Source organism: Schistocerca piceifrons, chromosome X (genome assembly GCF_021461385.2).
Source record: "Schistocerca piceifrons isolate TAMUIC-IGC-003096 chromosome X, iqSchPice1.1, whole genome shotgun sequence".
Lineage (NCBI taxonomy): Eukaryota > Metazoa > Arthropoda > Insecta > Orthoptera > Acrididae > Schistocerca > Schistocerca piceifrons.
In genome coordinates this window covers 53817368-53834443 of record NC_060149.1, presented here as the reverse complement: position 1 = coordinate 53834443, position 17076 = coordinate 53817368, and the positions used below count along the sequence as shown (strand labels likewise).

The following is a 17076-nucleotide window of genomic DNA, read 5'->3' as shown; positions in this document are numbered from 1 at the left end:
TGAAAGTCTTGCAAGAATGCACAATGTTTACAAATTTGAAAAGTGGAACATGCAGTAAAACAAGTTTTTTCGAAATAGCATCATAGGTTTCTGTTGTCTGAATAGTTGAAGACGGGTATAAAGTGGCAGCTGTTGTGCACTGAATTGGAGGGTGGTGTCCGACGGTTCTTCATTCTGCTGATGGTCTTGATGATTTTTTTTCTTAGGATTGGACACAACTCCCAGGGTATTTCCTACAACATTTCACAGTGTATCAGCTTCATAATCCAATGTTCCCTAATCACATATATGAAATATTTCATAAGAAAATTGCAAGGTAATCAAGGCTCTCAGAATCTGAAGAAAAAAAAAAAAAAGAAAAAAAGAAAGAAACAGAGAAATGTGAAAATGACTTCTTAACTGATTTGAAGTTAGGTGAAAAGCAAATTCTAACTCATCTTTTTTTTTAAATAAAATAAAATAAAAAAAGTTTGCTTTTCACAAAAATAATTTTACCATTTTGTCAGATGTAATTATGTTGTTGAATTTTGTACAAATACTAATTAGCAATATTAAGAAAACACTTCTACTAAGACAAAATTGTAAAGCAAATATTAATGTATTAAGAGTATCAAGACTAAAATTAACACTCAATAATCAATACATTTTAACTTGGATGCAGAAAATAATAAGATAAATGGTTTGTTCTCTTATACACTGGACATCCCAAAGTAATTTTTTGAAAAGTTAATACTGTTTTGAAAACAGTGTTTTCTGTTAGTTTCATCATAACTGTAAAATACAATACCACTTGCAAAATTGCAGATTATGATACCAAATTCACAACCAAAAAATGTGATACCATATCTCAGAAGCAAGTCCTCTGTGCCTTTTTGGCACTACCATGGCTTACAATACCATTTTATATTGTCAGTAGTTCATGAAATACTGTGTGCCGCATAGAAACCACTAAAATGTCAAAGCATTTGGTAAAGTTCTGTGTTCTACATACTAGATTATGTGTATAGTAGTTGAAATATAAGTCTGGTGTGCTAACATGGCACAACTTCAATTGAGGATATCATACTGTAAAATCTATCACAAAACTAAAAGTCCTTTCTGACAATTTAAGTTCAAGTCTAGTTGAGCATACCATGTAGTGTGTTTAGACACAAAGGCAAGTTCACTATCAATTTAGTTCAACTCATGGATGAGGATACTATACTTTCTGACAATTTAAGTTCAAGTCTAGTTGAGGATACCATGAAGTGTGTTTAGACACAAAGCCAACTTCACTATCAATTTCGTTCAACTCATGGTTGAGGATACTGTACATCATCAATGAAATAACATATTTATAAGCCCCTATGGTGAGTGTCCATAGAAACATGTCATGTAACCAACACTTAAAGCACAAAAATGAAAATGTCCTCCTCCATATCATGGGGTTGTCTGAAATTTACATACCATTTCTGGTTGAAAATTCACTTAATGTTACATAGAACTGAAAAATGTCCACTTAGGTAATACACAAAATTATATACTGTACACATATGATATTATGCATCAAAGTTTATGAACAAGTACCCACAGGTTTCAATAGCTCTTCTAATACCTTTTACGCACTTCGGTGAAGATAGGGTTTGTTTGTTTCAGTGATTCGTGTCATAGACATCTGTGTCAAATTGCATGATGCCTTCTACACTGTTTACAAGTAGTTCATAGTATACGTATATTACTAGTTACCAGACAGTATCTTCAAAGTATTTACAAAGTTGATGAAAAGTTATGCACTATTTATGGGGTATAGGTATAGTATTCAATGGCAAAGTAGCTTTGTATGTGTTAGTATCATTCAAGAACCATCCCCATACTCATAGTTAGTTACATAAATAACAAAACATCAAAGAAAAAATGCAATAGCACTAAGATATTTACAGCAATAGCACTAAGATATTTACAAGTCATAGTGTGGGATATGGTCATGTTGAAACACTTTAAAACTAGAATTTCTGTACAGATAAATGTTGATCATTACATGTTTCAATAAGTCACTATATAGTTGTAACACTTGGTGCACACCAAGCACAAGACAAATTCAGCATAAAGTCTCCCATCCAGGGTAAAATGTTTCAAAAACCTAGTATAAACCTCATCATGTTTTCAGAAAAGTAACAATATAACTTCCATCTCTAACAGATTTTCAGAAACAGTAATGAAACAATTATATGTTTCAAGTATATAGTCTGATACAATAAATAGTTCAGTTTATAAAGCCTTTTGAGTACTGAATACATCAACCATCAAGTGTTCAGATGTGTCATCCTGACTTACCTCATATGTTTTAGTGTAAGTATAAAAAATTTCATGAGTTCAGAAATAAACAGTTTTCGCTTCTCATTACCTTGGAACAGTGTACAAGTATGTAGCATGTATAGGTGTAGTTGTTAATTCACTAAAAACATTCTCCAGTTTACTTCCTATTTCCAAGTGCCACATTCTTCACATTAATTAACAACAAGATGCTTAATCATCTTTCAGTGTACAGATTTCTGACATATTGCCTAATTACAAAAGATGTCACACTGCACATAGACTCAATCTTTCTGCATAAATATTACTGAGTATTTACTTGCATCTGTTCCAAAAACAACTTGCATTACAAACTTTGCTTGTGTGTTTTTCATAAACTTTTCCACAGTAAGAAGAGACAGGCTCCCTAACCAGTCCTTAGCAAATATCATTCTACTTATGAATTTTAAAATTTTCCCGGTGAATTGACTGTTCAAACAAATTTCTGGCTTGCAGCTGGCCGTCGGTCATTATTTTGCATGATATTTCAACTGGGCACCTGCCAATCATCTTCAGGTGAGCCGTCGCGACAGCTCACCTGAAGATGACTGGCAGGTGCCCAGTTGAAATATCGTGCAAAGTATTGAACGACGACCGGCTGCAAGCCCAAAATTTGTTTGATCATTCTCCTTATTACATCACTAGTAGATCAGTAGTTCATTAAATACATCAAATATCTCCTCATTACATCAACATAATAACTTCACCTCATATCCTCATAATATCACCTCATTACTCCACTAAGTACTCCATAATAATAATCACCTAAGAAAAATCACCTGCTTCATATTACACAATAGATCAACCACATGAAACACCACATAAGCAGACCTCACAACTGGTATAGCTTTTCCTCTAACAATAGAAACTGACATTACACTATTTACATGTTTTATTATTTTGCTGTATGTAATCATTACATCAAAATTTACCAAGAATTGTGTATAATACACTGTGTACTAATCTCATTACTCCTGCAATTATACAACCCTTTACATTTACTTGTTTACTGGGTACTCAGGGTGTGCAACATAGTTTGATATACTTGTACATTTTGTAAAATTCCATTACCTTACCTTTTTGGTATAATCGAACAAGTTTTTTTTACTACGAACAGAAAAACATCCTCCTACATTACTTTTGTACTCAGAAAATGATCAAATAGATGTTAACTCTGTGAATTTTACATAATCAGTGTAGTATAGGTTTTATGTTTCTGTTTACTGTCAAAAGTGGCTTTTCACCAATGTTTCTGCCAACCAAGAGGGTTTCAGTTTAACCTATCACCTCTACTGTCATTATCTCTCACATGTGTGGGGGGGGGGGGGGGGGTGGTTATTATTTGTCCACTGTCCACATCTATTTTCAAAATTCCTATCACCATTTCTGTTCCCAGTATTTCTATTCTCATAAAACTGTTAATCGTCATGGTTTGGTTCTACTTCCTGATAATTTCTAAAATTATTTGGATTCCCGTCATTCCTCCCCAGAGTGTTGTTGTTATGTCCTTGGTTAAAATTGTCATTATTATTAGCATTTCTATTATGATTGTGGTTACTCCAGTTTGGCCTCCTGAAATCAGTACTATGTTGGCCAAACCAGTTATACGCCCTGTCCAACTTCTTTACATATTTTAGGAACTGGTCTACTGAATCATCTGGCTCATAAACTAACCCCATTTGAATTCTTTCTGGTAGTCTTCTCTTAAGTGCATCTATGTGAGTTAATTCATCACATGTTCAGTGAATATTTCTCTACAAAGTTATAATGCCATGTTAAGAAATATTTATTGATTTCTGTTTTACAATTTTTTTAAACAGATGCTTATTTTTTTCCTCTAAAATTTTGCACTTTTTCTTCTGTAACTCTTGAATTATACAATTTTGTTTTACAATTTGTTATAAAAATGAAGGAAAAGAAGTAAACAATATTGTGTATAAATTTCATTGATGCCGGGTTAGCAGTTTTTGAGAAGATGTTCCTCAAAAATGAAAATTTTAAAGTTTCATGATCTGGTCTTTGCAAAACTCTTTCATACCCCCTCTCTGCTCCCTGTACATCAAACCATTTAAAAACTCACTCTTTATCCTTGCCTGTTCATTGTCAGACCAAAACTTTTTCAATAAACACTTTTCAAATTCATCTCTGGTTAAATTGCTACAGTCAAGTTGGTGGCACATGACAAGGCTTCCCCTTCTAATGATCTTTTAATAAATTTAATTTTTAATTCACACTCATATTAGGGAGAAAACTATCATGGCAATGTTGTATAAAACCATCTGGATGAAAATGTTTGTCAGCAGTGAAACTCTTTAGTAGATAGTGGGATAGCTTGGGTGTCCTACATTGCAGAATGTTTTTAGATAAGCCTCATCTTTTAACAGTTGTACTTGTTTTTTTGATAATAGTGACATCACTGTGTAAGTCTGACATATTTGAGTCTGTTAGCTTGGCTATCTTCTGAACATTTTCATCTACATCTGAGGCATTACTGTATATTTTTTTTCATTTAGCTTATTTATAAAGTTTACAGCTTGTTTACTAATGTCTCCAAGAGCATCTTTACATCCAACTTCAACAGCACCTATCTCAGATCTGAGATACTTCTCAACTTCTCCATAGAAATTTGTGCATTAAACTCTGCTCTAATAACATTACAGTCTAAGACTATTGACTTTTCCAGTTTTTCACAAATTTTTTCCATTGATGACAGTTTGTTTCAAGTTTTTCACTATTTTTTTCGTTTTTCACTTCTTTTTCCATTGATGACATTAATGCAGTAAACATGTCTTCTACATTTAACCGTTTGGGTTTTTCACTCAGCATGGTTTTGCGTATGTGTGACTGTACTTGTTTCCCACAGTCTCAACTCGAATCTAACACACTACTGTCTAAAAATCCTGAGTCTGCACTGATTTCATTTAAGGGGAGCCAGCACAATCGATCTCCTCCATGTTAAATTTAGCAAATAGAAGGAACATTTTTTCTAAAACCGTTAAATATATTGATCTGAAATTTGGTCTACATGTTCAGTGAATATTTATCTACAAAGTTATAACGCCATGTTAAGAAATATTTATTGGTTTTTGTTTTACAATTTTTTTTTAAACAGATACTATTTTTTTCTCTAAAATTTTACACTTTTTCTTCTATAACACTAGAATTATAATTTTTTTTACCATTTGTTATAAGAATGAAGGAAAAGAAGTAAACAATATTGTGTATAAATTTCATTGATGTACTGTTAGCAGTTTTTGAGAAAATGTTCCTCAAAAATGAAAATTTTAATGTTACGGGACATAGCTTCCAAAGTTTTTTAATACATTCCTGTCCCATGTGATAGATTATCAGCATCCTCTTCTTTTGCCAATGTTTGTTTCCTTTTCACTGGTCTTTTGTGCCATTTTGCTGCATGTTGTAGGCTTTTGTCTCGTTTTGCTGCACCTCTTAGTCTTTCTTCATCAATTAGGTGCGTTGTGGAAATGGTGTTGGGTCCTGGTTGGAAACCTTAACGTTTCAGCACATCACATTTGATAATTTTTCCTTCATTGTATGTTCCCACTTTATCATACACTCCAAAATGCAATGTTTTTATCTGTTCAAACACTCTTTTGGGAATCCTAATCGAAATTCAGTTATTTACACTTTCATTTGGATTTTGTGTTTTCCCATGTAAACACTTTTACAATAAACTTGACTGTGATAAATCTCTGAATATGGACTTAATTACATCAATTACAGCATTCGGCAAACTGTTTTTATGGGCATATTTCTTTCCTGATTGGTGCTTACACCATGAGTCATCACCTGTGGGGTACAGTGCATGTTGTGGGTGCTCATTTGTCAATGCAGTATGAAAAAATAATGCCCATACTGCTCTCCTCATATGCTCAATGCTTCTTGTATTTTGCCTAATTGCACACCCATGATACCTCTGCAATCTATCAATTGCTTCATCTGTCAATCTTCCTCTTCCTCCAAGGGTCTTACCACCACTAAGCTTGTGGAATCCCAATGTCTGCTTTAGTTTGCGCAAGCGAGCCCCCATGCGCTTCTGCACATGTCTAATGCACTCCTGTTTTTTAATGTGAATTTCATTGCCACAAGGTTTGAGATCCCCTACAGCTTTATACCCCTCCACTCGTGCCGTGAAAATTTGCTTCACAACCTTCACTATGTTCATCCTTGGTACTGCCCTTACATCTACAATGTTCTGAGAGAATAGCAACATCAATTACTTTGCTACTGTCTTCACTGGTAGCTGTCACAACTCCATTTAGAGGTTTTGTGACTTCTACATTGCCATGATCCATCTAAAGCAACAGTTAAATCTCTACAATTCCCATTATTTGTCATAGCTTCTTCAACTGCTTTCATCATTGTTGCTTGAGCAATATCTTCAGCAGAAGAGCCCACCAATTCATTATAAAATCCAAATTTGGTTGGTGGTTTTGGCAAATTCATAATTCCACATAACATTGTCCTTGCAGCACTGCCCTTGCCAATGCAATGCAAGCCAAACAATAGCCTAACATTTATATCATACACCTTCTTTGCACTATTACCACTATGAGGAATACTGTTAGAATTAGAAAACAAAATCTCTGCAGCACATTTGTTACACTTCAATAACATTTTATATGCCAAACCAATGTGTGAAGTTATTTTCAATACCAGTCCTCTTTCTTGGCAAACTTGGCATAATATGTTATGTTTCAAAATATTATAGAGCAAGGAAATGTTCATTATTTCATTCACATCATTACTGTCACTTTCATAGTTTTCAAATTTTTCTTTGCTGTCACATAGTTTCTTACTGGAGGAAGTTCTATCACATTCATTTCGAGTAGTCGGTGAAGCAGTCTGAGCAGCATGTCCCTCCAAAACAACAAAAGATTTCTTCTTCCAGTCATTGTGCCTTTTCTTAAGCACTCGTTTACTGAAATGGGGCATATTGATATCCACAAACCAAATACGTAAAACAGGTACGAGCAAAATTTATCAAATATCCAAAACTAAACAGCTAAACAACACAAAGCAAACTCCAGAAGTCAACACACATGGTATAGCATTTATGTTTACCGATATGAACAGTCACTTGTCACAGAGATAAAACCTTACAACGTTGGAAAACAAAACACTGTCTAATTCCGCAGAGATACCCTGCTTGCAGCCAGCGAGCAGTGCCATCAGAGGTGACACACCAAGTCGCTACAACCATTTACACAGCGCGTCAACTTTGCAACAATAAAAAACACACTTAGAATTCACTTAGAAGGGTGAAACTTGATTTGTTTTACTCAGAAAACTCCAAATAATTTTATAATGAAAAAACCAAATACATTAATTTTGTCATTTTCATCATTCCAACTCCCCTTAACTGTTTAGGTTGACTATTGTCTAATACATCCTGAAACATGTCTTATTGGCTATGTCCTGTTTAAAGTCACTAGTTGAAGCTGGCAGGTTCGGAATATTTATTTCATTGTTCTGATCCTGATCCATTTTTTCTTAACTTTGTTCATAAATTGTCAGTGCAAGAAAAAACCAGTTAAAATTTTCACACAACACTGGACTGAGAAAATACAAAAATAAATGTTTTAATTGGTACTTAGCTTATTATTGTCCTGGATTGGGTAGGTGGCAACAACTTTACTAATAATGCTTCAACCTTTTACAACCATGTATGTCCATAGTGTTGCATCATTCCAAAATTTCTTCACATGTACTACGTCAAACTGTATTTAGTTTAAAATCATTCCACTTTGCAACACAATTATATCCTTTTTGGTCACCTGAAACATAAACACAGTCAAAAATCCAAAGGTAAAAGTATCATGGTCACAATGCCACCACTTTAACAACCTCATTTGTTATTCACAATTGGAATCTCTTTAATTGTAATACATGTTCATTGAGTTAAAACATTGTTGACCAGGTCTAGTGGTAGTTTTAAGGAAAAAATACTCATCTTGATTTTTAAGGATCTCCTTCAATCTGTTGCTTGAATATCTTGTGTCTGGAAGCCAGGTTCTCTTGTAGGTCTGGAAACCCTATAGGTTGATGTGTTTCTTGAAATAACGTAAATTACAAACTGATTTGTATCTAATTTTCATTTTTAATAGTCCTAGATGCCTTGCTGCCATCAATTACAATGTTCACTCAGTGAAATACATTCCATTTATGCGCAAATCCAGAAAAACTTTACATTTCTCCATCCTTCCTTCCTGCCAGACAACATACAACCAACTCACATCCAGTTAACATCATTCCAAAGTACATCAGTAAAGATAAAGTCATACTAAGAATGAAACATAGAACAGTAAATCATAAATAATTTACAGAAAATTAAATTTACTCAATAGCACAACAGAACAACTATGGTAACATATATTCACATAAACAAAAATATATCTTTTTGTAGTACAGTAATTTTATGAAATTTGTTTTTTAATCACAGGGATTAATTGTGTTAGCATGTCATACACTATTTTACAGTTGGAGTTTAAAACACTTCAGATAAGATTGAAGAAAGGATAAGATCATAAATTTGAGAACATACATGGTCCAAATGACTTATTACTCATTACAGTACTCATTCTTAATAAATATTGAAATGTATAGTGATGAAAGTGCAACAAACTTGGACACAACATGTTGAAGATTCATAATCATGTGTCAATTTTATATGACCAGTGAGACAAGAAGGAGCTGTCATGATGGATGACAGAAGCAGCTTTAGCTCAGTCCATTAGCACAGTTCAGTTATTTTTTAAACGTTGCTCATTATGTTCTGAATAGAATTTTACCATTTTTAAGTTGTTTTGCAGTGATAATTAGGAACATTTTGAAATAATTGAAAGATACATATAGAACAATATTAGTGTGTTTCATAAGTTATCCATAGAAATAAACTTCATGCTCATAATAGAAAAATCTAGCTACTACTGACTGTAATGCTGCCATTAAGAAAATGCATAATATACAAAAGACTTAATCAGCCCCAGGAGACATATACTGAGATGACAAAAGTCATGGGACATTAATGTGCACATATACATATGATGTAAGTATCATTTACACAAAGTATAAAAATGCAGTGCATTGGCAGAGCACTGAGATGATTCATGTGGGAAGGTTTCTGATATGATTATGGCCACGCAGTGGGAATTAACAGACTTTGAATACAGCATGGTAGTTGGAGCTAGATGCATGCAACATTTCATTTTGGAAATTGTTAGGGAATTTGTCCCAGATAACTGGAAAATTGTGCTTGGGGCAGATGAGTCACGACTTCAGTTGGTAAGAGCTGATCATGATGTTCAAGTGTGGTGCAGATCCCATGAATCCATGGAAACAAGTTGTCAACAAGGCACTGTGCAAGTTGGTGGTGGCTCCATAAAGGTGTGGGCTCTGTTTACGTGGAATAGACTGGATAATCAGGTCCAGCTAAACTGATTATTGAGTGGAAATGGTAATGTTTGGCTATTTGGAGACCATTTGCAGCCATTCGTGGACTTCATGTCTCCAAACAATGATGTGCTGTGTCATTGGGCCACAATTGTTCATGATTGATTTGAAGAACATTGTTGACAATTCCAGCAAATCATCCGGCCACCCAGATCCCATGAATCCCATTGAAGATTTATGGGACATAATTGAGAGGCCAGTTCCTGCACAAAATCCTGTGTTGGCAACTCTTTTGCAATTATGGGTGGCTATAGAGTGAGAATTGGCTCAATATTTCTGTAGGGGACTTACAATGACTTACTGAGTCCATGCCACATCGAGTTGCTGCACTCCAATGGGAAAAGGTGGTCTGACTTGATATTAGGGGTATCCCATGCTTTTTGTCTCCTCATTGTAACGCTAATGCCATTACACGATCTATAGCCATGATAATGGTCTCAGTTTGGTTAGGGAGAAAGTCCACATGTTCTTTGACATATTCCGTAATGAGCTAATTCCATTCATTGGTGATTAGATCCCGTAGAGCTACCAAATTGTGGGGATGTTGTCTGCTATGTTTGACCTGCTATCCAAACGGTTTCAGATAATGCTATGTGATCAAGATGGGGTGATTTAGCAGGACTATTGATGCCTAAGTGTTCACCAAACTAGAAAAAAATCCTTGCAACCCTGTTGTCATCTTGGAAGACAGGGCTGTTCACAGTGCATTCATCATAAAGCTCTAGAAGAAAGGGCAACACAAGTTTGCCAAACATGTTGAAGTAAATATACTGGCTCATGTTCATAGTAACCTGAATGAGTGAGCCCAAATCATGACACAAAAAAACATCCCCAAAAACTATCAAAACCCCCTCAGCCTGAACTAAACTCTTAACACACAGCAAATTATATGTCTCATTGGTCTGTTGGTGCACTTAATACCTCACCATAGTTTCAAAAGAAGCAAAAATGTGACTTTTTGGACAACACATGCCTGTAATCATCCACTGTAGTGAAACTTCCTGGCAGATTAAAACTGTGCACCAGACCAAGACTCGAACTTGGGACCTTTGCCTTTCGTGGGCAAGTGCTTTCAGGAGTGCTAGTTCTGCAAGGTTCGCAGGAGAGCTCCTGTAAATTTTGGGAGGCAGGAGATGAGGTACTGGCAGAAGTAAATCAGTGAGGACAGGGCATGAGTCGTGCTTGGGTAGCTCAGTTGGTAGAGCACTTGGCCGTGAAAGGCAAAGGTCCCGAGTTCAAGTTTCGGTCCGGCACACAGTTTTAATCTGCCAGGAAGTTTCATATCAGTGCACACACCACTGCAGAGTGAAATCTCATTCTGGATCCACTGTAGTGTTTCTGTGTTGTTCGGCCCATTGAAGTTTGCCGCTGTGAAAAATGTCAATTAGCAAGGTACCGAACTCCAAATGTCTGTTGCATGCAGTTCCCTCTACAGTGTTTGGTTAGGCAACTGGTTTAATGGACCTGCATTCATTTATAGCAGTAATTCCTGTCAGATTTGAAACCACTTTTCTTATGCTGTGTTATGTGTCTGCAAGTGGTGCACCATTCCTTGTAGAGGCATTGGACAGCCATGTTGATACACCAGCAAATTGAGCAACTTCCTTGCCACAGCATAATGCTCTGATTCCATACAACCAAATGAAACATACACACCACTTCACTGATTTGACTTCAAACTTTGATTATAACACCTATAGTGCCCATTGAACTACATTTTAAGCACTACCTCCCTCAAACTAGTCACCTCCACTGGTAATATACCACTCACAACATTTTTCCCATTTTTAGAAAGTCTCCTGGAATGCACATTCTTGAAAGGCATGCAGGTTTGGGTTTTGATCTGAGAAGAAAAAATAAAATTTTCTTTGTTTCTTCTGTTGTAGACAGCTTGAAATCATTTCCTCCAAATAGTTATGTATTGTCATATTCAGAGATGCAGAATTGATAAATAATACAGGCTGAGGACAGTTAAAATATTTAGATAATTAAATACCCTGATTTTCCTGCAAAAAAAACAATTCATATGTATTTAGTCATGATGTAGTTAAAATACTTAATTTTCTGTATAGTGGCTGACAGAAATACCTATTGTAGTCTTCTGTTTGAAGACTGGTTTAAGGCAGCTCTCCTTGCTAGTATATGCTGTGCATGTCTCTTCAGCTATGCATAACTACTGCAACCTACATCCATTTGAACCTGATTTCTGTATTCAATCCCACTACAATCTTCTCATCACCTCCCCCCACCAACTTCACTTCATTACCACATTGACAATTCTCTGGTGCCTCAGGATGTGTACTGTCAACAGGTCCCTTCATTTAGTCATTCTGTGCCATAAATTTCAATTCTCCCCAATTCAGTTCAGCACATTCTCATTAATTACACTGTGCATCATGATTTTTTATATTGTGTAATTTTCAGTTCCAGAGGTACTTTTTTGCACTGATTTCAGATCTGTTATTAGTTTTTTTCCTATCAGTATCAAGTAAATTCATTTTTCATTTAAACTTAAGTTCCATGCAGAGAAATTTTAGTACAAGTAAGGGAAATTGTAGGTTACTAAGATAAAGTAGTCGACCATGTTTGTCACACCCATCTGGCTGGTAGGTGAGAAACTTTACCCTATTGTTTACATGTTACCAATTTGTGATGTTGTATTTATGATGTTGAATGTAATCTTGCAGGTTCTTATATTCTCATAAGTGTTTGAATAGCACAAATATGCAAAGACAGGGACTTTGATAGTCTCATGACAAAGTCTACTATGCATACTTTTGTGTAAGGCTTAGTGATAAAGAAAAAAGCTGGATACCACCCAAGTTATGCCATACAAGTGTTGAGGGTCTGAGACTGTAAGAAAATGGGAAGAGGAAATGAGTGCCTTTTGGAATTCCAGTGGTTTGGAGGGAGTCACAAAATCATGTGTAGAATTATTATTTTTGTGTGGTTAATGGTGAAGGTCATAATGCAAAAGTAAGATGGATATAAAACATGTTAATGTTTCTGTGGCGTAATGACCAATTAAGCATAGTAAATCTCTCCCTATTTCCAGTTCCACCTGAAGATTTGCAACATGAGAGCAGCTCAGAAAAGATGATCATGATTACAAACCAGAAGAAGATTCTGCATCTGAATTATGTTGTCAAAACAAAGTAAATGATTTAACTCGTGACTTGAATCTGACAAAAGATGCTGCTGAATTATGTGGGCCAAGACTGAAAGCAAAAGAGAAAAGGAATTAATAAAATTCTTTAAAGACGAAGACCATATAGTTTTTGTTTGATTTTTTTGAACTTATGAAATGTCATCTATGATCCATGTCAGTGGGAGTTATTTATAGACTTGTTACAACATAGCCTGAAAGATGTACTTTCAGTAAATGAAAATTTTTTTGGGTCAGTACCTGTTGCCTATTCAGTACCCACAAGGAGATGTATGAAAACCTCTCAAATCAGAGGTTAAATGTGTGAAATATGAAAACCATTCATGGTCAATATTCAGGATCTGAATGTAGATTGTACGCTACTTGATCAACAATCCAACTACACAAAAAATATATGCTTTATTTGTGAATAGAACAGCCAAACCAAAGACAAGTTTTGGAAGGTAACTAACTGGCTCAAAATAAAACCCCTCAAGATCAGTTCAGAGAATGTATTGTATTTAATGGACAATAAGTTGCACTTTTTTCTTTGAAAAAATGCCTCCAAAATTCAGGCACATCTTATACTCGAAATTAATATAAAAATGGCCATATATTCAATGCTGCAGGAAACCTATCTCAGTATGCCAACACTGGATACAGCTAGCAACAGTAGTGCACCAATGCGACGAACATAAGTAGCAGGGATTCACAAGCTTGCTAACACTGTCTCCCTCCCACCCCACCATCACAAACTCAGAACAGTACCTACCCTATGCTGCATCTCTGCAGTCTGCCGTGCCAGTGTACTTGAATTCAAAGTGATTTGTGTCATCGGTAACAGTACAATATTTTTGTTAATAGCTAGTTTTGTAATGGAAAAAAATAAAAGGTATTCATATGATGGAGGCTATAAATGAAAGTAATAGCATATGCAGAAGAATATGGAGACAGGCCAGCTGAGCAGCATTTCAGCCCTCCACCAACAGAAAGAAGCAATTCACAACTGGCATGCCAGGAAAAAAGAACTGAAAAAAATGAGGAAGACTAAATCTGAAAATAGAGGACTGAATGTAAAATGACCAAAATTAGAAGATAACAATTGAAATGAACTCAAGGACACCTTCAAAATGGTATTGGAATTAATACAAAAATGATTCAAATACATGCGCGTAAGCTGGTGCTACAGTGGAACTTAAAAGTCTTTAAGGGTGGAGTTGGTTGGTGCAACAGTTTTATAAAGTGTCATGAACTTAGCATGCAAACCAAAGCCAAAATAACTCAGAAAATGTCACAAAGGTATGAAGAGAAGATTATATCTTTCCATTGCTTTATTATTCAATATTGAAAGAAAACCAATGTTGAACTAAGCCAAATAGTTAATATGGATGGAAATTCTCTGACATTTGATGTGCTGAGCAATAGAACTGTTGCCATGAAAGGTACTAAAACTGTAACTATAAAAACAAGTGGACATGAAGAAATGCACTACCCTGTTGTCGTTTCATGTTGTGCTGGTGGTACTAAACTTTGTCCAATGATTATTATTTAGCACAAAACAATACCAAAACCTTCTGAAATACTGCCAGGTGGTGTTGTTCATGTATATGACAAGGACTGGATGGATGAGGCTTGTATGCTGTTGTGGATCAACAGAGAGTGGGAGAGAAGGAAATGTGCTTTATTGAAGAAGATTTCTCTTCTTGTGCTGGATTTCTATAATGGCCAGTTTATATATGGGTAGTTTAGTAGTCATTTGAAAAATTCTGTGAAAGAGAAATTGAGACAGGGAAATACAGAGCTTATTATTATTCCAGGAGGACTTACTACACAATTGCAACCTCTCGATGTCTCTATAAATAAAACATTTCAAGTGTATTTGAGAGAGGAATGGAACAAATGTATATGATGGATGAAACCCAACATTAATTCACACTGAAGGGAGCTTTAAAACAACTTACTATCAAACAAGTTTGTCTGTGGATAAAACAGTCACGGCCAGGGTGAGAGAAGACATAAGTGTCAAACCTTTCAAGATGTGCGGCAGATGTAACATTCTCGATGGCAGTGAGGACCATCTTATGTATGAAGAGGACAATGGTGATGACAAAGAGGAAGAAGAAGAAGAAAGTTCAGATTATGATATTCAAGGATTTTAGAGGTCACCTTTGCTTTAAAAACTAAGATTTTTTTTCATGTGGCCTTGCAGTCTAGTAATAAAAATGGTAAAAATTTTATTTAAAGAAAACTGCATAAAAGTTAAGGTGCTTCTTATAGTTCATAGCATCTTATAGTCCATAAAACATGGTAACAACAGAACAAGTTGTTCAACTGAGTAAGATACTATTACCTCCTCTTCACATCAAGCTTTGTTTAGTGAAACGATTCACTGCAGCACTTCCTAAAGATGGTGACTGGTTCCAGTGCTTGATAACAAAATCTCTGAAAGTATGTTATAGGAAACTTAAAGAAGAGATTTTTGTGGGGCCACAGATCAGAAATTTAATGACAGATAATTTGTTTAATAGTACCAAGAATCCAGTGAAACAAAGGGCTTGGGTCTCATTTAAAGTACTTTCTGAGCAACCGAAAACATCCAAATTATAAAACCAAGGTTAAAACAATGTCACAGAGTTTCATGAAATTTGGGTGTAACATGTGTGTCAGGCTTCATTTCCTACATCAGAAATTGATTTTTTTTCCATTCAAACCTTTTTGATATCAGTGAAAAATGCTTGTGACAGGACATGAAGGTGATGGAAAGAGATACCAGGAAGGTAGATTGCAAACATGATGGATGACTACTCTTTTACGATAAATAGAGGTGACGCTGGTGAAGGGAGACAACGAAGGAAGAGAAGTTGTGCCCCATATCAGAAAGCATGTGATGCAGTGAAATTAGTGAAGGAAAATTAAATTGTCATAAACGTGTGGTTTTTTTGTAATAATTATTGGCAGTTTTAAGGGAATTTATACCATTATTTACTCAAATGCAGTGTGTAATGATTCTATACAAGGTTACAAAAAATATTTTTAATGCAATTAAAAACATTTCCCGTGAGAAAAAGTGTGATTTAATCTAAAATTTCAGATATGATTTGCAGGAAGAAATCACCATTGCATGCATTTGATTTCACTTGAAATTAAAAATTTGTAACTTTGTTGTTATTCAGATTTGGCACAAATGCTTCAATGAAAGCAAGTTCTGAGAAAGATGTTGAAATGGAATGCAACCTAAAACTGCCTCCACCATACTTTGAAGTTTACACTGTGTTTACAAAACTGAACTCTACTGAAACATATTCATATGTTGATAGCACTGCAAGATATTCTACTTACAAGAAAAGATCATTGTATGGATATTCTGTATTGGTAAGAATATATTAATCACTATATTTGCAATAAAAAAATAAAAAAAAACCATTTATAGTGTTACTGCTACAGAATTTACCACAGAGAGATGGTTTACAAAATAGGTGTTTTCTTTTACTTTAACAGCTTGACTCACAGGAAGGAGGGACAAATGGTCGTTTGCAGATACAGTGGGGAAATGGACAGATATCAGAAATTCTGAATATATTGCAGCTGAAATACATCAATGACCTAACAGACTTGTTTTATTCACTGAAAACACCTATGTATACGGAAAAGACATTCATTGCTACAGCTCTTTTCAAACCACTGGGAAAACAGCAGAATATGAAGTATGTAAATTAGATTCAAATTAAGAGATAATTTTCTGTGATCCTGTTAAGTAGGTGTAGAAATAATGGATTTACGTGACATTATTTGTTTGATAACATTGATGACGATATTAATTTTTCTACAGGGCAAATGTGTATTGGCCTGAAAGTAATAGAGTAGCTACTGCTGATATTGATTATGTAACAGCTTCAGATATGAAAGGAACTGTAAATTCTACTACACCATTCAAAATGCTTCCATGGGCAGCCCTCAACTTTTTGATCAAGAATGAAAGGTAACCATGGTGATAATAACTAAGTTTCACAGGACATTGTCTTCCCTTATACAAGGGTATTAATAAAGTTTTAGCTATCACTGCAAAAAATAAAGGTTTGTTATTAATTTTTTGTTTGTTTGCAGGTAAATTTCAGCAGTCCTAGCAGACA

At 35.0% G+C, this 17076-nt stretch overlaps 1 protein-coding gene across 1 annotated transcript in view; it reads left to right on the top strand.

The window, feature by feature from the left end:
* LOC124722172 overlaps positions 1–17076 on the top strand; it is an 830020-nt gene that overhangs the window by 496287 nt on the left and 316657 nt on the right. The window contains exons 43-45 of the mRNA XM_047247373.1: positions 16120–16318; positions 16445–16650; positions 16776–16925. Of these exons, the coding sequence (XP_047103329.1) occupies positions 16120–16318; positions 16445–16650; positions 16776–16925 (555 nt within the window). The remainder of the gene's footprint in view (positions 1–16119; positions 16319–16444; positions 16651–16775; positions 16926–17076) is intronic.